Source organism: Phyllopteryx taeniolatus, chromosome 12 (genome assembly GCF_024500385.1).
Source record: "Phyllopteryx taeniolatus isolate TA_2022b chromosome 12, UOR_Ptae_1.2, whole genome shotgun sequence".
Lineage (NCBI taxonomy): Eukaryota > Metazoa > Chordata > Actinopteri > Syngnathiformes > Syngnathidae > Phyllopteryx > Phyllopteryx taeniolatus.
In genome coordinates, this window is record NC_084513.1 from 24,222,483 (window position 1) to 24,247,973 (window position 25,491).

The 25,491-nt window shown below is 44.8% G+C and overlaps 1 protein-coding gene across 11 annotated transcripts; it reads left to right on the plus strand.

Moving 5' to 3' along the window:
* Positions 1 to 628: 628 nt before the first annotated feature.
* On the plus strand, positions 629 to 24,816 carry LOC133486375 (target of Nesh-SH3). Of its 11 annotated transcripts, none has more exons than XM_061791395.1 (23): positions 655 to 976; positions 6,629 to 6,808; positions 6,900 to 6,968; positions 7,043 to 7,175; positions 7,573 to 7,763; positions 7,903 to 7,946; positions 8,473 to 8,518; positions 9,409 to 9,474; positions 9,630 to 9,707; positions 10,459 to 11,631; positions 11,736 to 11,825; positions 12,180 to 12,344; positions 13,017 to 13,073; positions 17,713 to 17,775; positions 18,603 to 18,725; positions 19,597 to 19,686; positions 20,719 to 20,931; positions 21,040 to 21,148; positions 22,110 to 22,189; positions 22,451 to 22,480; positions 22,571 to 22,729; positions 22,994 to 23,116; positions 23,707 to 24,816. In XM_061791395.1, the coding sequence occupies exons 1-23, from the start codon at positions 871 to 873 to the stop codon at positions 23,820 to 23,822; spliced, it is 3,504 nt and encodes a 1,167-aa protein (XP_061647379.1). In that variant the 5' UTR covers positions 655 to 870; the 3' UTR covers positions 23,823 to 24,816. The 11 variants fall into 11 exon arrangements, 10 of the variants coding, with proteins under 10 accessions (XP_061647379.1, XP_061647381.1, XP_061647380.1 ...); XM_061791397.1 differs by having other exon boundaries at positions 11,736 to 11,813; XM_061791396.1 differs by having other exon boundaries at positions 10,462 to 11,631.
* The last annotated feature ends 675 nt before the right edge of the window (positions 24,817 to 25,491 follow it).

Here is a 25,491-nt window from a genome sequence, read left to right on the forward strand (position 1 = left end):
AGGCGGCGCATGCAGCGGACGCATCTCCGAAATCCCAAATGAAAGGTGTCATGTACAGATGACAACGTTATTAATGAAAAACTACGGGAAATGCATTCGGTGATGTCACTTGTAACCAGAGATTAGGTTTTCAGTTGAGTATTCAAGCTGGCTACGATAACAGGGTCATTTTCAAACTTTTTCCAATGTTACTTTGTTTATTTGTTTGTTTCTGGGTTCTGGAACACTGTTGTCACGCAAACCGAAAGGCAAAGGCAACACCCTAAGTCCGAGTTTGGGAAAGGCTGCTGCATCCATTACGATCACGGGTTGAACTCCAAACCTCACATTTTATTGACACGCCCGCAATGACAACAATCTTCCTGCGCATTATCAATAAAGCAGCCATTTGAATGCAAGGGAAGCTGTAGATCGTGTTTGCATTGGAGGTGTTCTGGATGTGACTGCGCACACGAGCGCTCACTGAGAGAAGCGCAGAGGAGGGAGAGTGAAAACAATGACTCGTGTCAGAGGGTTTCTGCTGCAGATGGAAAGCAGAATTGGTGTGGACCCACCAGACTAAGCAGGGAGGGGAAAAAAAACAGACGAGAAGGGCGGGAGCTTTGGCTGAAGCGCCTTTTGGAGAAAAAGCCAGTGTGTGTGACCCCTCCCCTCCATCAGGGAGGTATAGAAGGTGCAGCAGCATCCGAACCTGCAGTCAAGTGTGCCTCGCAAGTCGTGAGCGGCTCGCAGAAGTCGTTCAGCCTCTCGCAGAAACCGAGCTGATACCTGCGCCTGCTGGCCTACGGGACTTGAGAGCCTCGTCCGAACCTCGAGACATCAGCGCTCGTCCGTCCCTCCCGAGATTCCCCCACGCCGAGCGCCGCAGTCATGACGAGGACGCAGCAGCGCTCGCCCAGCTTTCTGGTCCTCTTCCTTGTGGTCCTCGTCGCTGGGATAGTTTTGTCGGGTCCCTCCACACCACGCAGGAGCAGAGGTAGGACATGCTCACGTTACCATGTGCCGCTTCATCGGTTTGAGGTGCATCTCAGTCAGCTGCGATAGGGTCCAGCTTACCTGTGGCACCTGGACACGATAAGCGCTAGAAAGTGAATGGATGGGTCTCTGGTTAAAGGCTTGGTCATCATCTCTCGGCACGTGCCCCCTCGCATGCAATTCTGGTGGTCTGGAGTTTAAGATCCCACCTGCTATCGAAAGCTTCATACGGAAACCCTTTCCGTATGAGACAGAGATCTGAAGGTTCTTAGTCTTCCCTGAAAGAATATCTTAGTGGTTTACCGTATCGTACGTACAAACATCTTCGACGGTCGATTCACCGTTGCGCCTGAAAACTGTATGAATCCATCTGTTCGGTCCTGACGAATGCCAATGAGGTTCATCCCAAAAGGGGAGGCCGTCCCTCACCTGTCCGACTTACCTCGAGAACGAATTTTTCTTTAACCAATCACGTTTCCCTGAAACAAAGAGAGCACAGCTGGTCCGTCGCGGGTTTTACTTGGCGGTGTCCTCAGGTTAGGAAGTTCACAGGTTAAACTCGCAAGACTTCCTCACGAGATGAAGTCCCTGGAAGCAATACGGCAAGAGGTGTCGACTTTCTGCTGTTGCTGTTCCAATCTGAGTTGCACCGGTCTGACTTTAATCAAAGTACCCGCAGCGGTGAAGTCACGTACCGGACTTAACACGTAGACCACACGCTAAACATCGACAGCAGTTCCAGCAGCACGGATGCGTGGGACATTATCGCCACAGTTTTTCATAGCAGACAAATATGTTGTCATACATGTTGTCCCCCTTTTGGGACTTTGAACAAAAACTGAGCCCGAGCTCCTTGCAGGAGTTTCTTTTTTTGTCTCTCTTTCCAACAGGAAAGAAGAAAGAAGTCATAACACAGACTCAGTAGATCAGATAACTGAGTTGCTGATTGGGAATTTTCCTGTCTCACATTGCACAAACACACCGACCGAAGGCCGTTTTTTTTTCCCTCTGCTGCCTACTGGGGCATTCGCAATCATGCTGTTTTTGTCCTGCGTGTTGGAGCCCCTTTGAAAACTTGAATGGTTGTAAAAGTGATTGGAGGGGAGCAGCCCACAGTCCAGCCTGCACGCGGTTAACGCTGCTGGCAAAAGTTGGCTTGTTTTTCTATTTCTTTTCTGTGGGAAAAGGCAGGTTCGTTTGAGCTTTTCTTGGCTCGGGCGCCTGATCTGAGAGTCAAACGCATTATGCAAAGAAGCGGTTGTGTTGTCCACTGACCAGAAGGAGGCGACTTCTGTTCCATCAGCCTGCGCCAACTTTTGAAGCAACGCACCCCGTCAACATCTGTCCAAAGCCTGTTTGGAGCCAAGGCATCACGTTTAATCCTGCAAACATGGTCAAAACGTGACCATCCATTTTCTGTACCGCTTCTCCTCACGAGGGACCCTGAACCGGTCGCCAGCCAATCGCGGCCGGGGATTGAACCCGCAACCTCAGAACTGTGAGGCAGATGTGCTAACCAGTCATCCAAACATGCTGCCAAAACATGACCAAATTAAAAAAAAAAAAATTATTTAAAAAAAAAAATGCAACAACGCACACGCAGGTTTCTATTTATTATATTCTACGCTAAGGCAGTAGTGTAAATTGTAGCAAAAAAAAAAAAAATTGGATAAATCGAATTTATTATACTTTTAATCCCCCTGGGGGGGCGCACTGCACATGTAGGAACACCATGACCTTACAGAAATCTCTCTCTCACACACACACACACACACACACACACATGCTTGAGGGCGGTTCAAACCTTCTCTTCTTCCCCCTCAACCAGTTTTTGCAAGTAATTTGGTCGCACAAGTTTGGTGCACATGTGAGTACGTTGACTGAAATTGGCCCGCAACCCTTGTGAGGATAAGCGGTAAAGAAAATGGACGGATGACTGAAATTGTGCATTTTGAGTTTCATTTTAAAAAGTTTGAGGTTTTTCCAGCAGGACTCTTACAGTATTGCGCCTCGCATGCGGGAAAGGAGAATGAATTTTTTTGGAGATGGTCTCTGTATATTACATATTGTCACCTGTAGCAGGTGAAAATCTGGCACGTAAGCCCGCATGATGGATAGTTACATCTCACTTCTAAATTCCAAGAAGCTAAAAAAAACAACAACAAAAAAATGGTATCCTAGAAAACAACGTATGACATCACCCTGTTTGCGATCACAACGTTGAATTATTTACGACTGACCCACATTTAGACGATAAATGTCTTGGGAAGAGCGTCGGAGGCAGCCAGACCAAAACGGCAGGTCAAGCGCGGATGAATGATTGAGATGGAAACACGAAGACGGCGAAGAGAGGAAGGGTTGCCGGACGCACTCGGAATCCCGGGGGGACGGAAAGACGGCCGATTCCACATATCGGAAGACAAAGCAGCTGCGGCTCCGTTCAAAATATACCCCAAGCCGTTCGTCGTGCGAAAACAGCACGGAGGCCGCCAAGGAAAGTCTGGGGAGTGCCATCCCTGGCGTGACTATCTCCCGCTGGAACGGGGGATTGTTCCACAATCGACTCCCACTGATTTATAGCCGATATTCCCTCGGTCCCGTTTTAACTAATATAGGTCACTGGAGCTGTCATTGCCTTGTCACCATCTAAATGATTTTCAACTGGCTGGCACGAGCCCCGGCAAGATTTTTCACACTCCATTGCCCTAAATGGAGTGCGCCGTAAAACATCTGTTTCGGCTCTTCTCTCTACCCCCCCGATCTCCCCCCCGACTCCAGCTCGACATCACCTCTTGTGCGATACTGAGACCATTTCAAGCGGTACAAATTCGCTGACGCTAATTGGTGGTTTGGTAATACAAGGCGAGGAAATCAGCATGGAAATCCCAAATCCAGGAGTTTACAGTTAATGTACAGTAGTACATTGAAGTATGACCCACAAGCCCTTTGTCTATTGAGATTGATTATATTTGGAATAATTGGTTCCAGAGTCCAAAACTGTCGCGAATATTAAACATGTATTAACTGTGCTGGCGATGTTTTAACTAACATTTTTTTTCCATTCCTAATTGTCATACAAGAATGGCAAGTGAACCTTTCTGTTTAAAAGAAGAAAACAATGTACCGACATCATTTTTTTGACCATTAAGTGCCGCTCAAGTAGAAGCTTCTGATCATAAGTGACAAATATAGCAAGAAAAGCTAGCGTAGCAGTGGAAAGAAAAGTATCAACTTTCATAAGTACAAAAAAAGTGTTTGGTCTTTCAGAGGAAAAACATTTGGTGCTGGCAGGAATGAAGCAAATCGCAGACACGATGACGGTTCCAACAAAATGTTGGTGTCAAATCCAAAATAACTTTTGGTACGGCGGTGCTTCAAGGTGTCACGGAAATTGGCGGTCAAAGCTGACGCCAGCGTGTTTTCCTCCCCGTGATTCTGTGACTCCCTTTCCCGGAGGACCGCGCGTCAGCAGGCGATAACGTCCACTTTGGAGCCAAGCAAAAGTCTTCAGTTCGAGGGTGTTGCTGCTTTTCGAGCCAACAGCGTGACCTCCTCGGCTTACTCACCAAAACGCAAGACGGAGAGGACGATTAGTCAATGTTTATCCCATTCTGGGCCTTTTATTTATTGGGCAACGGCACGTGCTGATTGGTGACTTCATAGCATTTTGAAGGATTTGCACACGCAGTTAATGGGAATTACCGGTTCGACATTTGGAGCCCGACGGCCGGAGTCATTATATTTGATTGAAAGGGACTCATCTTAATTAGCATCATATAACACATTGTTTTTGTTCGAATGAGTGCGCTAAATGACCATCTGGGAGAGCGCGGAGGTTATCGTTACGACATTTGACGTGGCGGATAAAAATCAAATTAAAAAGAGGTCAGCAGACAATTTTGCTCCATGTCGTCGATAGTAGGACCCCCACTGGCAACAGGTACAATTACAAGGAACAAGTCCAAACGCAGCACGAAAAAAGTTTGTCTTCTTTTTTCTGAGAATAAACATGGAACAAGTTGAATGTGAAGATTCCAGCAAGAGTTCATCAGCCAGAGGCTCCATATATTAAAAATGTAACATTTCCTAGTATTACGAGCAATTGCAACCTTTTTTTGTCGCAATGGTACGACTTCATTTTTGAAAACGTACGACTTTCACCACATAACATTCGGACTTTTTTCTCAAAAACCTTTTCCTTGCAATATCACGGCTTAATATTACTGCGTCATTCTTGCAACACTGCAATTTTATTCTTTCAATGTGAAACCTTTTTTTCCCCCCTCATAAACTGCAATGATTTTCAACATTAAAACTTCATTCACATGAAACCAATTTTTGGGGGGGTAAAACTGCAACTTAGTATTTTAGTCAGTATACTATGACTTAATACTAAAAATGACGACTTTCTTCTTTATCTCCTCAATATTACAACCTCCCCATATATAATTGCAACACTTTTTCTGACTATTTTACTACTTATTTCTTAAATTAGTTGAATTTTCACAATACTATGAAAATATCCTCACACTTTTTTTTCCCTTATGAAATTGCAACTTTTGAGTGCACAGGTTTATTTTGTAACACTTCAACTTTTACTCAGATAATTGAATGACTTTTACCCCATAGTATTAATTTTGGTAAACCCCCCTCTTATTATTATTATTATTATTTTTTTTTTTGGTACTAACAGATGTTTCCTGAGTAAATCTAAAATAAAACAGCTTCAAATGTTCCACTGAGGCAAATATAATTTCGATAAACTGGCTTTCTACTTAGGCAGCCGACCATGTATACTAAAATTCACACTATTAGGATTCACTCAAATTATGACATGTAATAAATACTGGTTAGTCTGAAAGGCAATTTGGGCGCCAGCCAGTCGAGGTTTCAGACAGCCCCGAGAGTTTGTGCAAACAGCAACAATGTGAGAATTGTAGCTGAGAGATGGATTGTTGATCAGGCCAGCGATTGGGTCAGATCATCTAGATCGAATGACTGTACTTGGGAAATATTGCTAAGTATCAAAGAGCCAAATGGTCAAAGCGTGGCGTGGTCGTTGGGTCCGAGCCAGTCTTTGCTCGTGCTCGATTTTAACAAGACGCTGCCAGAAGTTTCCTGATGTTTCCTACTCCCCCGAGCCAATCTCACTTGTGCGTTTGTGCAGAATATTGACGGGCGATGCAAAAACAAACGCTTTGGATTGAGGTTTTCATCGAGAGAACAGAGCTGGAAAAGCTAAGAGGGTATTTTTCAAATCCAGGGCTTCCCCCTTTGCAAGTGTCTGCGTTGGGTCTGGCAGCTGCTAGCGCTATTCGGCATGCAAAGTTCCACTATTTCATTTGATGCTGAGAGCGAAGCCAAAGACATGTGCTTTGGAGAGTCGATTGTTTATAGTCTTAACTACAAAGGAAGGGAGGTTGCAGCTTCTACTGGCTCATCTGTCGCTCCAATGCCCTTTTTTAAAACCTGAGAGCCATAAAACTGGCTCTCAGGGTTGAATTCAAAAACAAAAAACAAAACAAGAACAACAACAAAAGATGAACTTGCGGGTTGAGAATAAAGGAAAGCCCTCAAAATCTACAATGATGACGACAAAGGAACAGAGCAATTTCAAGCATAATAATAATGGCGTCCTCTCCTGTCCCATCAGTCCGACGGCAGAACATGAAGGTCCGCATCAACGCCACAGGTGACACCATCGTGATGAAGTTTGTACGTCCCAACGCCGACACCAAGCTGGAGGGCTACATCCTGGGCTACGGCAGCAGCATGTTCTCCAAACAGTTTATTCCTCTACCGGAGAACGGGAAGCCTTACGAGACCGAATTCGGTGAGAGTGGCCAATGACTAGCATGCATACGTGTATACTTATTTCGTGAAAGGTTGTGTCTTTCTATAGCCTCTAAATGTCGTGTCTTCAGACGCGGAGCCCAAGTACCTTATCGCCGTCCAGCCCATCCCAACCAACGATGTCAAAAAGCATTGCACGGGTATGACTTGTTAAAATGACGGCTTTTAAAAGTGCCATTCAAGATACTGTACGTTAATAACCATTCATCTGCAGGGAAAGTGGAATTGGAGAAGCCGCTCCACCTGGTTATCGGGTCGGTAACGCCCACCTCAGTTCTGCTCTCCTGGGGGACCCTACTGAAGACCCCCTACGAAGGCAACATCATGAACGACTGTCTCGAGGATGGGTATGCTTACATACATTTGGCCTTAGCTCATGCACGGGGTCTTTCTTTAGAAAGCAAATGACTAGAGAGTGAAGCAACGGAACGCGTGGAAGGTGTCTAGCTCCACCCGCTGCAAGCATACCATAGACCGCCACCCCAACAACTGTGGGTTGCTTGGGGTTGGATATTTTGTGACCCTTTAGAAGGGGAAAAAGGAAAATGTGCCAAACCTAACCGAATCGTAGCGCTTGGTGGGAACTGGCCTTGGAAATTTGTCCTTAAAAACCGAGGGTTAAGAATTTCTCAAACGCCACAAAATGTCAGGAAAACTTCTGTGAAAATTTTTACCAAGCATCTTTAAGTGTAAATATTCTCTTCGCTACTGTATATAGTTTGTTCTGCTCTGTCTCTGGTCCAGACACTACACAGTGCGTTATAGGGAGAGGAACAGGAAGTGGAACTACCAGACCTGCCCGACGAGCGACACGGTCATTGACAATCTCAAACCCAACGCGGTTTACGAGTTCGGTGTCCAGCCCAGCTCGAAGGACAAGACCGGATCGTGGAGCAAGCCCGTCATCCACAACATCAGCTCGGGGGGTGTTCAAGGTAGGTTTGACCCGTAACGTGCATTAAAACCTTCCGATTCTCTGCAATCTTTTAGGATACTTAACCATGATGCATTCAATAACCGAATGACATTCAGTTTGAAAATGTCATTTATTGACAATTTATTTTTTGTTTACAGAGAAAGTCATCAGGAAAATCTTCAAACGTCCCATGAGCCCTGTGGTACGTATCTTTATCTTTTAAAATACGGTATAAAATAATATACTGAGAGTTCTGACTTGATGTCATGACGACATCATTTATTACATGAGGGTTTTATTGTATCACTCCATCAACACAAGCTCTGTTCATTGGATATGCTGAAAGAGTTGTTGAAGCAAATGAGAACGAACAGCTCGGCTCATAATAAACATATTCGGGAACAGGGTGTGCGTTCGGAAGAATTAATATGCCCTGGAGAGTATGTTGTACATTTTTTTATATGTGTATGCTATTCTCAGGGTTGTTTGCCTCGTTAATTTCCCTTCCAGCTGCCGAATGGAAACGGCATGAGTACAGCCAGGGTACGACAAGCCAAGTCCGTCTGTAGTGTGCTAGCCTCTTTGTTTATTCCAACTTAAGGCCATTCGTGCCAGCAGGAGATACTAAGAGCAACCTCTTCGGTTGCTTCAGTAATTTATTAGTCGTGATCATTGCGACGATATTATTGACTGATTATTCCTCTTTGTGTTTGTGTTTGACCCACTAGAAACCCCAAGCACAAGGTCCTCACTTCCCCTTTACTCCTCGTCATGGTAAGTTCAGCACAGACTGCGTTTCCTTGGTAAAACCGATTGTAATTATTACGCCAATAGAAGATGCATAATAGTTTTCATGATGTTTGTTAAGAAAAATAAAATAAATCTCTGTTCTGCTTTGGACTGTGAGTCTAAGCACTGGAAAAATCTTTGCTTTTTAGACCAACAAAAGTCTACTTAAACATTGTTACAGATTCCAGTGATCAGAAAGCTGTTTTCATACAAGGTTTAGCAAAATCTCAGTACAAATAGTAAATGCAAGGGATGTGCATTTCCGTCACTGCATGGCCACATGGCCTTGCTACAATGCTACAATACATTCCCAAAATGCGTAAAGGTACTCCCGATGCGATACAACAGGATTCACTCCAATTATGACGTGACACTATACATTTAACGCAAATTACAATGGGACACAATCCACTCCAATTACGACCCAATATGATTTATTCCTATTTCAATGCAATACAATTCACGTCAGTCACAATTACCTTGATGCTAAACAGCACGCTATGATGCAAAGGAAAGACATTTGAAATTATGCAACAGAATTGCATCTCACATTTCAACGCAGACTACCTCACAATGAGTTTCTTTCCAGAAGTACTGAGTACTGAATCGTGTTTTACAGTGCCTGAAAGAAAACATCACATTGTCTCTAAGGTTCAAGTCACGTTCGCATGTACAATGCCGATGGCGTAATATCAATAAAGAAAGAAGAAAGCATTACTGTGAACGAGTATACCCTGATCACCCTTGGGAAAAAGCTGTCACCATGTACTTGCACTCAACAAATGCTTTAACTTTCCTCTTTCTTTTTCAGGACCGTGATAGCCTTTGTGCTGACTTCTCTCCAATCTAACCGCTCTTCCTTTACTCTTTGCTAGTTCTTCCCAATAGGACGCAGGGCAGACTACCCCTCTCCGGCCACATAACCCCAAAGACAACGCTCGGTAATTCTTTTTCTGAGCATGATCTCAGGAATTACGTAATGGTCAGAAAAAAACATACAACTAAGCAACTTTGCCTATCACTTAAGAATAGATGCAACATCTAGTCTACTTTCTACACTTCTTTCACATGATCTAATGTGCACTATATTTGTCAGCTCCCACCACAACTACTAGACAGGAACCTCTGTCTACCCCCGGACCTGCGACACCTGCGACTACCAAACAGCCAATTGGTAAATAGTGATTCAAGTTTGTTCAGAACGTAAACACTGGACCTATTCTAGTTGAGAGGCAGGCAGATTGCTAACTAAGAACCGTTGCGTGCTTAGTTTACACTCCATACGTGATGTCAGCTGTTTAACAAGGCTAAAGTAGGTAGGCTTAGCACAACATACGATAGCTCGAAGCCATTTTTAATGATGCATTTTAGGGCCTTGTTATGTTTCAAATGTATTTTTATCAGTGACCGGTTTGTTTGGCTGAAGCCGGACTGTTAACACGATCGAATGGCATGGAGTTGATTGACGACTTAAACAATGGACGGTCTTAAATTTTAGTCCCTATATTATTCTAATCTTAGAAGTACACTGTATTGGCTTTGCCTATGCCGTTTTAGGACTTTCTCTCTGATATCCTTTTATTGGAGGTTGAACCAATTCGGAATGCCTATAAGGCAGCCAATCAATCACACCGAATCAAACCTATCGTAGTGTCTTAGCGAGACCGCCTTTGGAATCAAACCGTAGGAATCCTGGGTAGAGAAACTGGATTGCTTTGAGGCTGAATGAGTCATCGAAACTTGAATCAGGTAAACGATCCTGTGTAACGTCACACTAGGCCAAGCATTACAATGCGCATTTCCAGGTCCTTGTCTGCACCTCTGCTGTTTTTTTGTAGCCAGCTCAGTCCATGTTTTTGTTTTCATTTAAACCAATAAGTATTTTACAGGACATATTTTCTCTCTCCCTCTCACATGCCACCCAGGAGGAGGCCTCTCCAAATCTGTCATTTCTCCTATCTACGAGGTCCCTTTAGTTCCTAATCTCCAACTTCCACTTCAGATTACAGCTCCAACATCTTCTGTATCAGTCCCAAAGCAAAATGGTGGACAATCTCAAAGTCATCCCCCACTTCCATTAAATCTCCACCAACCACCAACACAATCCAAGCCCAGACCACAACAACCCCAAACAGGTACTAAGCCAAAAGCCCATTTTCTTCAACATCAATTAGCATTCCAACCTATACCCCAGAGTGAATCATATTCAGATCTAGAGCTAGAGCTCCACCCTGTAACACATAACCCAATTCCAACACACTACCATCAAACATCCCAACCTACACCCAAAGCTCAACCCCAGTCAGAAACCAGATCAACACCCAAGACCCAGACAAAATCGAAAACTCAGACAAAACCACAACCCCTATCACAGCCTCAAACCACAAGTCAGCCTGAACCAAGACATCATCCAATAACCCAGTCTATACACCCAAGACAATTAACAACAAAGCCTGCAGATGAGGCACATCCAAAAACATCTCAACCAACTAAACGACATCAAACTCAAAGGCAACAAATTCAAACAATATCTCACGTCCTACCTAAACAACCATCTCAATCTTCAATTGAGCCCCAAATCCAAACAACATCTGAATCAATGATCCATTTTCAGACAACATTCCAGCCCTTCACTCAACTAAAAAACTCTACGCAGGCTCGTCCAAGCACAAAAAAACAGTTCAAAGTTCAATCAACATTAAAACCAAGGACTCATTCTTTGATCCCCATGACCCAACCTCTATTTAAGAAAACGGCACGGCCTGAAACACAATCCCAACCAAAAACACAGCCAGGTCAGCCAGCCAAGTCTCAAAACCAACCCATCACCGGACAGCATAATATTAACCAACCGCAACCTTTAGGTAGGGCCCCGCCACAGCCCCAGTCTCATCCTTTGTCCGATACCCTACCCCAAAGGAAACCTGCTTCCAAATTCCCATCAACGGCACAAAGTCTGCCCCAATCTGAACCACGAACCAAGGCAAATCCTGCATCAACGTCCCAAGCAGAACTGCAACCTGGAATTGAGATTCTGCCTCAGGGCAGGATTCACTCTGGCCCTGTAGAGGTCCCTCCATTGCAGGCAGTTCCCACCGGTAAACACCTACTTTCCACACCTCGTATGTTCAAACACGTAATGTTCAATGTCACAATAACAACAAATACCCTTTAGAGTATACATGAGTTTTCTCCCATACAGCTCCTAGTCCACGGGAGAAGGGAAAGCCTCTGCCAATCCCAGCCCCGGCTGCAGAGAAGCCTGATAATTACAATCTTGGTAAACACCGCGGCAAGTTGCTCGCATTACCGTCACCGCTTTTCGTCACAACTGTATGACACCCAGTTGCAACTCAAACCACTGGATGATATCACTGCTTCCCCATCTCCATCTCCATCCTCACACCCACGTCATCGTCCCTGTCACCATGTGTGCTGTCAACCGCGGCCCAGCAGACCCTCCTAACCCCCACCCACTCACAAACAGCGCAGTGTGCCATTCATGTCTCGTGTCATTTCATTCCTTGGTCTCTCGCCTACATTCTTTTCACCAATGTGCACTGTCATTTGTTCCGTTTAGGTAGAGCCTTTCTAGCTCGCAAGTGGATGATCGCTAACCTTCCCGAATGCCTCTCTTCTTATCTAGGTACCACCAACCGGAGAGTCGAGACCCCTCGTCCCCCAACTAGCTCCTCAGCTATTCCGGCAGGAAGAAACACAACATTTTCACGCATAAAGCCTCCTCCTCAATCGCCTCGCAATGGCGTCAGATCATTCTCCACCTCCTCCCACAGCTCCAGGATCTCTGGGGGTAATGGAGAATTCTCTTCCTCTACTCTGATTCCCCCTTTCTCCTCTTCTTTTATTCAAACTTCCTATCTTTATCTGCAGCTCTGCATTTACAGACAACGACAGAAGGCTCCCGGCTTAGCGCAGGATACGTCTTGCATACACCTTGAAAAGCTTGTGCCTTTCAAGCTTTCTTGCACCATCTTGCGCTCCTCGTGCGTCCCTCACCAGTGCCGAAACTCCCTGCGCTCGGCCACACGTGCGCTCTCGTGCGGTGTACTTCACACCTGTGCCATGAGCTGCATTGGCGGCTTGAGCCTCGGCGTCGTTAATATGATTTACAGTCCCTCTTCGCCGGGCCATGTGGGATGTCTGGCTACAGCGCTGGCAAGGACACGCCACATTTTACACCTAGCATGCCAAACCAAGCATAGCGCAGGCAGTTTCGCTGGTCTCTTTTTCCTCTGTTTGTATCATCCTTTCCTAAACATACCCACAGACACCTCAAAAGACTTAGAGAATGGAGAATGAGGAAGGCCACAATATAAGATTAATGTCGCAGAGTTTTAAAGACAGCTCATCGCTAAAAACTAGGTCAAAGGGACACATTTCCAGCTTTGTTTTTCCTGACTGGTTACTGCCAAAACCAGTGACACCGAACACTTCATAACCGACCTTCTTCTCCCTCCAACAGCTCATCATAGGAGCAATGCTCTCCCTAAACCTGGAGCATGGTCCAAAGAGAAACCTGGTAAAGACTAACAAGAAATATCACCTTTCAGCATTCCACACGCACTAACCCATGAGGCAATGTTACAGTATGTTCTGTCCCACATCATCATGCGCTTTTTGTCACAGTCCACTAATGCTTCGACCTGCCTATTTGACCTTTTGTGGCTCTGTTGTTGTTACTGAATATGCCCCGTCCCAGAATACGTTTGCGGTTTCAGCTAGGGATGGGCTTCAATTCAAACTTGATCGAAGATGAATAACTTTGTCGATCATATGCAATTTGATCCATTTGAAGCTCGTATCGACAACTCGGTGGAAAGGGGTCAACACATCTGCCTCACAGTTGTGAGGTCCTCGGTCCCAATCTCGGCTGAAGAGTTCGCATACTCCAGCTTCCTCCCACATTTCAAAAACATGCACGATAGGTTAATTGAAGACACGAAATTATCCATCAGTGTGAATGTGAGTGTAAATGGTTGTTTGATTGTATGTGCCCTGCGACTGACTGGCAACCAGTCCAGGGTGTACCCCGCCTCTCTAGCCCAAAGTCAGCTGGGATAGGCTCCAGCTCACATGCGACAATAATGAGGATAAGCGCTATCCGAAATGGATGCGTGAAGGAAGCCAGAATCAACACAGTTGTTTTGTACTTTGCAAAGATTGAGGAATCTCATGCTTAATGTGCCTGATGATCGACAAAAGATGTTTCTTCAAATGCCCATCCTTAGTTAGAGTTTATGTCGAGCATAATGTTTGCGTGTAAAAGGTGGGCACGTTTCAGAGACCCCCTTTTCTTCGGCCCATCACATTGTCTCAGCTAATCAAAATCAGTCAAACCATAGGAAATAACAAAAATAGAAATAGTCCTTTCTATGGTCAAATTGTCTGGGCAGTAAGTAACATTTTAACATTCATAACAGTCATAAGTGTAGTAAATGCGAGTCCCTGTAGTTCGCACAATTTGTGGCGTTCCCGAATATTCTTTTTCTCGTCTTACACTACTTGAGGATTTTCTTTAAATAAGAGTTCCCCCCCCCCCATCCCAAAATAAATAAACAAATAAAAGACTTAAAGGAAAAAAGCAAAACCGAACTGAGGGTCATGCGCCACAGCAGGTCGGTTTCGATGCCTATTTTTTTTCTGGGTCCGTTTACGAATCGTACAACCGTGCGTTCGACTTTTGAGGTTCTGCTCTTTGCAGTTATGTCATTGCTGCTGTATAAAACTGCAATGATGCAAGACATATGTTAGGTTGACAGCTCATGCTATACATCACTGCACCTCGATCCTTCACCCAATTAAGCATGACTTCATCGTTTTGTGATCGTCAGCCTCACATAATCACATAGGATTACCACACGGACATACAGTATTTCGCTCGATACATATCGGCGCATGTTTGCCATTAGCTGTCTGTCATACGGCGGTTAATCTCGGGGTTCATCAGTGAGAATCATCATTTTGCAGATCCCTCCAGGGAGTTTAAGCCCGAGGTCATTGATTGGAGGGACGGAAACGATCCCGAAAACAAATGTTTTGAAGCTGCTTTGGATCAATGACAATTGCATGTCGTGAGACTAAGAACGGAATTATCTCCGTGATAAGGGAATGAACAATCACCACAGTGCAATGTGAAATGCATTGCAGCCGAGCAACTCCAATTAAGGAAAAGTCTTAAAGTCTTAAACTCCCTCAGGCCGCAGCGTCTCCTCTTAAAAGATTTAGTGCTGTGTGCTCTTACGCGTCGCAATAATAAATGTGAGTTTTTTGCGAAGCTGTTTCCATGACACGCCTGCTCGCATTTGCTCACTTCTGATTACATTTCCAGCATAATTCCCTCATTGGATCAATCAAAGCTGCTCGGTCTGAAACTCATTGGCGAGGACTATTGAAGCTTGTAGATATCTGTGGAAAATAAGCATCGGTTCAAGCATTTTTTATTTTTTTTTTTCGAAATAGAAATGAGTCACTCTTTAAAAATGAAGTCGTCCTTGACTCTCCTCAGATCATTAAAACAATTTTCAGGGCCGATTAATGTTTTTATTTGCCGTAGACCGTGGCGGCATTTGTGATCTTCCTGGCTTGTATGTGCTTTGATCAGAGATGGGCATTTGACGACATTAACGCTCATATAATCGATTAATTGTTTTTTAAAAAAAATATTTGTTAATGCACTTGGCACTAGGACACTCTGGGTCACCGTTCGATGATCGACTTTGCGGTCGTGTCATCGGACTTGCGGCCGCATGTCTTGGACGCTCGGGTGAAGAGAGGGGTGGAGCTGTCAACTGATCACCACCTGGTGGTGAGTTGGCTCCGATGGTGGACCGAAGCTGTGGCCGTAAGGTGGTCGGCGCCTGTCGTGGCGGCAATCCCCGAACCCGTTGGGGATGCCGTCAAGTCCTATCGGGCCTTTTTGGCCTGTGGGACTCCTGAGGCAGCTGATGGGTACCGGCTGACCCAGCGGAATGCGGCTTTGGTGGTCGCTGAGGCAAAAAACTCAGGTATGGGAGGAGTCCGGTGAGGCCATGGAGAAAGACTTCCGGACGGCTTCGAGGAAATTCTGGTCCACTATCCGGCGTCTCAGAAGGGGGAAGCAGTGGACCATCAACACTGTGTATAGTGGGGATGGGGCGCTGCTGACCTCGACTCGGGACGTTGTGAGCCCATGGGAGAATACTTTGAAGACCTCCTCAATTCCACCGACACGCCTTCCCATGAGGAAGCAGAGTCTGGGTTCTCTGAGGCGGGCTCTCCTATCTCTGGGGTTGAGGTCACCGAGGTGGTTAAAAAGCTCCTCGGTGGCAAGGCCCCGGGGGTTGGATGAGATTAGCCCAGAGTCCCTAAAGGCTCTGGATGTTGTGGGGCTGTCCTGGTTGACACGCCTCTGCAACATCGCATGGACATCAGGGACAGTGCCTTTGGATTGGCAGACTGGGGTGGTGGTCCCCCTTTTTAAGAAGGGGGACTGGAGGGTGTGTTCCAACTACAGGGGGATCACACTCCTCAGCCACCCAGGTAAGGTCTATTCAGGGGTGCTGGAGAGGAGGGTCAGTCGGGAAGTCGAATCTCAGATTCAGGAGGAGCAGTGTGGTTTTCGTCCTGGCCGTGGAACAGTGGACCAGCTCTACACCCAGGGCAGGGTCCTTGAGGGTGCATGGGAGTTCGCCCAACCAGTCTACATGTGTTTTGTGGACTTGGAGAAGGTGTTTGAACGTGTCCCTCGTGGAGTCCTGTGGGGGGTGCTTCTGGAGTATGGGGTACCGAACCCCCTGATCTGGGCTGTTCGGTCCCTGCACGACCGGTGTCAAGAGTTTGGTACGCATATCTGGCAGTAAGTCGGACTCGTTTCCGATGAGGGTTGGACTCTGCCAAGGCTGCCCTTTGTCACCGATTCTGTTCATAACTTTTATGGACAAAATTTCAAGAAGCAGCTGAGGTGTAGAGGGGGTCCGGTTTGATGGCCTCAGTATTGCATCTCTGCTTTTTGCAGATGATGTAGTTCTGTTGGCTTCATCAAGCCGTGAACTTCAACTCTCACCGGAGCGGGTCGCAGCCGAGTGTGAAGCGGCCGGAATGAGAATCAGCACCCCCAAATCTGAGACCGTGGTCCTCAGTCGGAAAAGAGTGGATGAGATCCTGCCCAAAGTGGAGGAGTTCAAGTATCTTGGGGTCTTGCTCATGAGTGAGGGAAGAATGGAACGGGAGATCGACAGGCGGATCGGTGCCGCGTCTGCAGTGATGCGGACTTTGTATCGGTCCGTTGTGGTAAAGAAGGAGCTAAGCCGGAAGGCGAAGCTCTCGATTTACAGGTCGATCTACTTTCCTACCCTCAAGTATGGTCACAAGCTGTGACCGAAAGAACGAGATCCCGGATACAAGCGGCCGATATGAGTTTCCTCCGCAGGGTGTCCGGGCTCTCCCTTAGAGATTGGGTGAAAAGCAGTAGAGGCGCTGCTCCTCCACATCGAGAGGAACCCGATGAAGTGGCTCGGGCATCTGTTTAGGATGGCTCCTGGACGCCTCCCTGGTGAGGTGTTCCGGGCTCGTCCCACCGGGAGGAGACCCCGGGGACGACCCAGGACACGCTGGAGAGACTACGTCTTTCGGCTGGCCCGGGAACGCCTCGGGATCCCGCCGGAGGAGCCGGATGAAGTGGCTGGGGAGAGGGAAGTCTGAGCGTCCCTGCTAAAGCTACTGCCCCCCGCGACCCGACCTCGGATAAGCGGAAGACAGTGGATGGATGGCTAGATATTTGTTAATGAAAGGTAGAGTCGCTCTGAATGTTCTGAACTCCTGTTTTGTTGGCAGTGCCATGGCTGCAGCTGATGCCATGTTGTTCTTCAAATCAAATCAACAGTGCCTCTGCTGGTTGCAGCCCATCAGTGCATATTGACACAATTAATTAACAATCAAATTAATTGATTATTATGCCCATCCCCAGCTTGTATTGTTGCTTTTGTGCGTGAGCGGATTTTTGTTTACAGATCTCTACTAATAGTACCCATTTATGCATAAATGTCAGCTTCCGAAACCGCCACCATTTTGTTTCCAGTTGTGAACGTCTTGTCCCACAGTGCAGACCACCTTTGTTGCTCTGTACGAATTCGCCGTCGTAATGCTCTAACGTACGTAATGTTTCCCATTCATCCCTGCAGTTCTGCGCCAATCTGTTCCCGTCAACAAGCGACCCAACTTGGTGGGGATGCCGAACGACCACGGTGAGGGCGACGGCTACAAACGCTACGCTGCGCCGCATAAGCGCCTTCTCGAGCTACTTCCGGTCGTAAATATGTTTCTCATGACTCAATGAAGGGGATTTTATTCACAGCGGAATTTTTTTCAGATTTTAAAAAAATGTTGACTGCCACTATCATAAAACAAGTACATTAACTGTACAGACAATATTAGGTGTAATGTTATACTCTTAACGGTGGTAGAGATAAACATAATGTATCCGCTTTTAATATTAAAACACGTACAAACAACAGATTATGGTATCATGTGAAGCTCATTTGTAAGGTGCCTCACGCATGCCAGTTTTTAAAATTCAAACGGGTGTAAAAAAAAAAAAATGAACCACTGTTAATAGTAAAAGAACAAACACTGGCTTAACTTTTATAACCTAGTGTAACGTAATGAAAATGAATATAGTAACGCAAAGTAGGTGTAATGTAAGCTAGCCTAAAGTAGGGTAAGACCAAGGAGCAACGCATGACATGAACAACGATATAACTCAAAAAAGGCAACAAATGCACAATTGTAATCCTTTGACGCTCACTCAATTGAGTTCTGACGTAAATCTGAAGCGTAAAGTGAAGCAACGGCATGAAATAATAGAACCCGTAGTCGCGAAACTTCAAGTTGTGAAATTTAATGGAGTGCAACTATGCGTACATTCTTCTCTTCTCACTTTCTGATGCAAAAAAAGAAAGGAAAAAAGGACAGCCAAAGCAGATGGAACACAACTGTGTGTGAGTCACATGATGCACTGACCGCCCTTCTTCTTCTTCTTCCTCCTCCTCCTCCTCCTCCTCCCTCGCCTCAGATAAACCCATGGACCTCAAACAAGGCGACAAGGAGTCCATCTTGAAGCCTTTCCCTTTGGTCACATCCAAGCCGAAGCAGGATCGTCGACAGCAGACAGCCACCACGACCCCGTCATTAAATAGTAGGAAACGACACTTTTTTTTCTTTTTGTCATGGAGGTCTTATTTGATGGTAAAACTGCACTGCAACATACTGAGAAAATCTTCCTAATACTCGGGTTACACTTTTCAGCTCCACACGACAAACTACAGCAACAATAAGCATGTTTTTGCATTTTAGAACTCTGATGTTGCTTTGAAAAGTGGCCATGAATAGCTTAAAAGGGCAAAAAAAAAAAAATTGTTTTATCATAGCTTCTTTGCATTTTTGAAAATTTGCTTACATGCTACAAAAAAAAAAAGAAAAATCACATTATTATGACTCAATGCTTACAACAACATAAAAAAATCTTACATTTCCAAATTTGGTGATGTTTGTTTCGATAATATCTGAATACCAAATGAGTCATTTTTGTTTTTCGGATTGGAAAAAAAAAAACAATCACAATTTTTGTTTGTTTTGTAGCCCAAGAATGACTATTGAGGTCATAAAGTACCATCATTTCCCCTCTGGAGAGCAATAAAAGATTTCTTAACTCATCGTAATTGTTTTGAGTATCTATTTGAATATTTGTTTTAATATGCAACTGAGCACAACTGTAACTTTGTCAAAGTTTGAAAATGAATCTTGAAGTGACTTGAATTGGACTGTAAATGTTTAATGTAGTCGGGATTTCATGAGGTTGTACACGTTTGCAGAGTTTCCATGGATGACGAGGTTGTAATCGGAGAAGGAAATAAGAGAACACGTGTGATTTTTGAGTCGCCGTGAACGCTCAAGCAGGTGTTGGGCAGACTCGATGTTGACCTGGGCCAGAAGTGAAAAATGCTGACAGATCGTTCTACCAGAGACTGTCAGCGCAACGAACTAACTCCTCGGCTTCCTTTCTACAGGCAGCCGCTTTGACATCAATGAAAATTCCTCCATATTCAGGCCCCTGCCCGCTTCCGATGTGGACATTATGGGCAAGAAGCGCTATGTGGGTAAGACTATGAAATCTCTCGTTCGTTGGGTCAGATTAAAGACAAACAAATAACAATATTGAACTCTGCTGCTGACCGAACTAGACGGTTAACCGTAACCAGTAACCGGAGCAACCAGTCATCAAACGACTTCCGACTGATACAAACCAACCATTTTCCGATGGGAATCAGTCAACTGCGCGAACCAAAGTTCAAGCGGCAACCAATAGAAACCAAACGGTCAAACAATACCAACCATCGGGTCAACAAATACAAACCGACTGTCAAACGCTACAACCCATTCGCCAACTGATCCAAACCAAACATCGACCCATCAAACAATACAAACCAACCATTCGCCGATACAAACCAAATGGTCAACCGATCAACCGGTGCAAACCAACTTATCAACTGATACAAACCAATACAAGCCAACTGTAAAAGAACAGAAACCTCCCATCAACCGATACAAGTCAACCGATACCAAACTAACCATGAACTGATACGACCCAACTGTTTGTCAATAAGAACCAACTCCGTCAATAAAAAAAAAACAACTTCAACCAATATTCATGTCATACGAATCAACAGTCAACTGGAACAAACCAACCATCAAACTTGTCAACCGTAACGAATCACTCAACTATACAAACCCAAAGTTCAAGCGGCAACCAATATAAACCAACCGGTCAACCGCTCCAAACCAGCAAATCAATGATACAAACAATCGATAGAAACTAACCATCAACGATAAGCAAAACGGTTTTAAGATCGTTCTCCATCCCCGACGCAGATGCGATGCACATCTCAATCAAATCAACGGCACAATACATTTACGCATATAAAGCAACTCTTAATGCAACCCTCCTCCTTTTTGCTCACAGACGGTACTTGCGCCCAATGGGAGGAGCGAGATCTCCCGTTTGGATTGTCTATGGTGCGAAAAGACACCAAAGCTGTGGGAAAACTGACCACGTTGATGAACCGAACCATTCATTTATTACCCCAAATGAGTCATTCATAATATTATGCTCCCACTCCACATATCCACAGCTCCTCACGTCATCTACAAAACCGATAAGAAGCCAGACGAGCCGTGTTCGATCACGTCCTCCCTGGCGTACTTCCCAGACGACGAGGACGGCGGTGATCAGAACGTGACGGCCGCTCCCCGTATCCCGCCCTCCAACCTCACCGTGGTCACAGTCGAAGGGTGCCCGTCCTTCGTCATCCTTGACTGGCAGAAATCTGACAACGAAACCAGAGGTGATTTTAGGACAGATTGTTTTTCTTTGGAGCTGCGTTTTCATTTGATCATGTCACCCGTTTATTTGTTTCCAAATTGAAATGACTATACTATTCTACATTTTTCAGAGTATGAGGTAGTGTCAACAGCTAAAGGACCCAATGGAGAGGAAGTGTCCATATTGACAACAACAAACCAGACACACACCGCAGTGGAGAATCTAAAACCAGAAAGCAGGTAGGCGACCATCTAAAGCCCATCTGGATTAAAAAAAAAAAAATCATCTACGTAATTCAAACATGTCAGGCAGGTATATTAGCACTAAATTTGCCAATGCGTCCTTCATACAGAGTGAAGTGACATGAAATGTAGCTTAAAAAGTACAATAAAAAAAAAAAAAAATCAGCGCTGCTCTGGGGATGCTGACCGGACTTTGGAAGGAGAACATAAAAGTCAGGCCGCCGCGTTGCATGTTCGACATGTGGCTGCTTGTACAGGGGGATTGGAAGAAAAAGAAAGACAAACAAAAACCAAAGGCTTGGGGATGCAAATGGAGAGATTTGTAATCGGCGTCGCTGTTGATCACGGCAATAAACTGCATGCCATTTGAAAGGGGAGCTTACCGGTTGAATTGCCGTATTTTGCTGGTTTTCAATCCCGCTGTTTTAACCGAAATGTCCCATTCATCCATCACTGTGATGGATTACGGCACTTTGATTTGAAGAATGTGTGAAAGCTGCCAATGCAGATAAACGAGCACAACCTCTTGCCAGCACACAAGTCGAATGTATACTCGTACACACAAAAAAAAAAAAACCCACTTCATTTAGAAGGAGTGAGAACCAACAAATCACAGAAATCAATCCATTTTTACTGCACACAAAAATAGCCAGAGAAACAAGCAGAAAGGGTGGAGGAGGTGCAGGATTTTTCATTCTGCATCTGGACTTTTAAGAGTTGACCAGAATTGTCCCCCGGGGGCCGCTTTTTGCCAGGAGATCCTAACCTTCAGCACGTGGAATAACCATCAGCTGTTGGACTACGGCAAGTGAGTCATTGCGACTGACGTTGGCTCCGAAATAGGGACAATTTCAGCCCCCGGGCTGGAAAGAGGGGAATTTCGACGGGGGGGGGGGGGGGAAAAAAATGGGCCTTCAAGTCGGTTTATCCCCCGGATTGATCGTTTGTCTTGTTTCAGTTACGAGTTCAAAGTGACACCAAAGAACGAGCTGGGAACGGGACCGTCCAGCGAGCCTGTGTCGTTTAACACCGAGTCAGGCGAGTTGCACCGGACGCTACACGTAGAAAAACATTCTACGAATCCCATATGTACCGTTGCACAAACTAATGCATCGTAAGCTATTTAACATCTGTATATTTAGGGCTGCTACTAAAAAAAAAAAAAAAAAGTGTTTTTTTTTGTTGAATAATTGAATAATAATACTGACATCAATCATATTATTCAAGTGTCAATAATAATAATATGGTGTCAATAATAATATGTGCATGACAATGACATCATTTTCCTTCTACATGCAGCGGACCCTCGAGTGAGTGAAAACGTTTCAGGTAAATATTGTCCTTTCTTAACATCATTCTAATGTAGCATATTTCTGTTTTTGTTTTTTTCCAATACATATTTGTTAACATTCCCAACAGGAAAAGATGCCATCTGGACACAGTTCCCATTTAAGACAGACGCCTACTCCGAATGCAACGGGAAGCAATACGTGAAGAGGACGTGGTACCGAAAGTTTGTGGGCATCCAGCTGTGCAACTCCCTGAGATATAAGATCTACCTTAGTGATTCGCTCAATGGTAAGCACGCCGTTGTTAGCCAAAACAGCAGCACCCAAACTGTCTCACGGTCAAATTCAAGTCATTCTGTAAATAAATTCGGTGCTCAGTGTTACAGAGTATCTTCATCTTTAGGGCTGTTTAGTATTCCAGCAGACATGAGGTCACTCCACATTGTTGCGTGTGTGTGTTTACCTCATTAGTCCCACCTGGTGTTGCGAGCCACCTATGTTTTGTGAAATGTTTTGTAAACAAACTTACAATGTTTTCCTTCTCTCTCGCTAGGGAAGTTTTACAACATCGGAGATCAATCAGGTCACGGCGAGGACCACTGCCAGTTTGTGGACTCCTTCCTGGACGGGCGGACTGGGACGCAGCTGTTTGCTGACCAATTACCATCCAGGCCAGGTATTTATGAGCAGTGTACTGATTTGACATGTATCACTTTCGGCAGAAAGCCAGAGTGACACCATAACAAATGTGGCGGCCACATATATGATCGCAACAACAATTTGTGGTTGCTGATGTAACGGTCAAGGATCACGCAACGGACAACTCTCAGAAAGAAATTACCCAACAATCTTCGAGGGGCAGCCATATTTCTAGGCATGTTACGACCGTGCAGTTTCTCAGTCAGCCAGGTCGTGGCAATCGGCATAAGTTAAATCAAGGCAACTGGGCTCGTTTGTGTTGTTCAACACCTTTTAGTTTGATCCAAAAGGCTTCGTCTTCAGCTTCGGTATTACTTCAACTGAAGAAGACTTTTGGATGAAAGGTGAAACATCTTCAAGAGTCCACTTGCCTCAATTCAACTTGGACCAGGCGTGGTGCACAAAACCCAAGCTACATGGCTCTAAGGATACCGCCTCAAATCCTCCATCGATGCCCCACACAGGACCATGGACCCCCGAGAACCTTTGTGTTGTTCACACATCGTGTATTGCTTTCTGTTTAACAACTGCTCCATTTGAAATATTGACATTTTCTTTTAAACACAGGTTACCTCCGAGCGCTGAGACAAGAGCCGGTTAGCTTTGGTGAGATTGGGGGCAAGTCGCATGTGACTTACGTGGGGTGGTACGAATGCGGCACGCCCATTCCCGGCAAGTGGTAACACCTCTAATGCAGTCCCGAAGAAGGTCTGGGAGAAGAGTACCAAAGGCGCCTAACCTGAGGAGAGTTGGGCTTCTTTTCCATGTTACCATAAATCAAGGGTGGAGAACCTCCCCCCCCTCCCATCTAGACAGTCCTCCACAGGCCACACTAAATTGATGAAACAAATGTTTATTATTATATATTATTAGCATTTGTTGGTTAGATGTTCCGCTGAGGTTTTGTTTTAAGAATTACATGGTGGGCTGGATTAAATGCTATCGCGGGCTACATATGCCTCACAAGCTGTAGGTTCCCAGCCCCTGCCATAGACACTGTAGAATGGGGGTGTGTCTAAGGTTGCTACGAGGTATGAACGGGTTCAGGAAACAAATTCCCGATGTTGTTAAAGTGTCAAAATGGATGCACGAGTGGCCAAAATGTTGATTATATAGTCATTGTTCTGAAAATTGTTGGGAAGCTGGCTCCCAAAATGTATGATACTATTTATCAAGGGATCGTTACAGGATTATAGTGCGTGCTGGTACATTCCAGAGGACATAGATTTGCATGGCTATAAACACACACACACACGTCGGTCATTTGTATAGAGAAACAAGGTGCCACTCATATAATGATTGTACAGTCGGACAATGTAAAATACAAGCACACGTGACACATGCGAGACGGACCGCTTGCTGTTCCTGAGGAACTGCTAGCAGTTGCAGTTTGCACAGTATTATACTTTTGTTTATATATGTATATGGCGTGAAATATTTTTTTTGTCTACCAGGGATAGTTTGTTTGTTAGAGGGTTGTTGAAGTGCAAATTGTTGGTGAAAAACAAAGAGCCTATATGATGTCGTTTTGGAATGCTAACTTTTCGCCAATAATGCTATTCCATAAGAAATAGATTTGTTGAAACATTTTGCTCACTGTACATAATTTTCCCATTATTTCGTTTGTGTTGCAACATGTAAACTGTATTTCAGCATTAAATCTTGTTTTGATATTAACTGTTGCTAGTTTCTGTGTGATTTCAAAAGCTTTACCATGACCTTTAAATATTTACATTAAACACAGGACAAGAATAAGATCTTAGACCGAGCTCGGCTTTAAGGTCTCACCCCGAAGCAAGGTAAATGCTAAGACTAAGGTCTTTAACATAAGCGAGGTAAATGCTAAGATGTTAACAGGAAGCAATGTAAAGGCTAAAACTAAGGTCGAACCTAAGCTAAATACTAAAGATAGTCTTTACGCAAAATAGGTAAAGGCTAAGATCTTTACGCTAATCGAGAGAAAGGCTAAAGCCTGAGACCAAAGTCTTTACACTGCCAAGATCTTCACACTAAGCCAGGTCAAAGGTTAAGACTGTCTTTATGCTAAGTAAACGCCAAAGCTAAGGTCTTTACCCCTAAATTAAGTAAATGCTAAAGCTAAGGTCTTTACGCTAAGCAAGGTAAATGCTAAGGCCTTTACATTAAGCTACGCAAATGTTATAGCGAAGGTCCTTATTCTAAACACAAAGGATAAGGGCTTAATGTAAAGACTAAGATACCTTAGCCTTTGCTAAAGCCGAAGTCTGCATGCCAAGCAAAATAAAGCCAAAGTCTTTACGGTAAGCAATATGAAGACAAAAGCTAAGATTTGGTGGGCGCTCATTGCTTCAAACTGTCAACATATATGCGTGG

Excerpts from the sequence above, each read along its gene's own strand:
- LOC133486375 (XM_061791395.1), top strand. The coding sequence starts at position 871 with ATGACGAGGACGCAGCAGCGCTCGCCCAGCTTTCTGGTCCTCTTCCTT. Across the intron at positions 7,947-8,472 it reads AACGTCCCATGAGCCCTGTG|AAACCCCAAGCACAAGGTCC; the intron begins GTACGTATCTTT and ends TTGACCCACTAG. Across the intron at positions 22,730-22,993 it reads CCTTAGTGATTCGCTCAATG|GGAAGTTTTACAACATCGGA; the intron begins GTAAGCACGCCG and ends CTCTCTCGCTAG.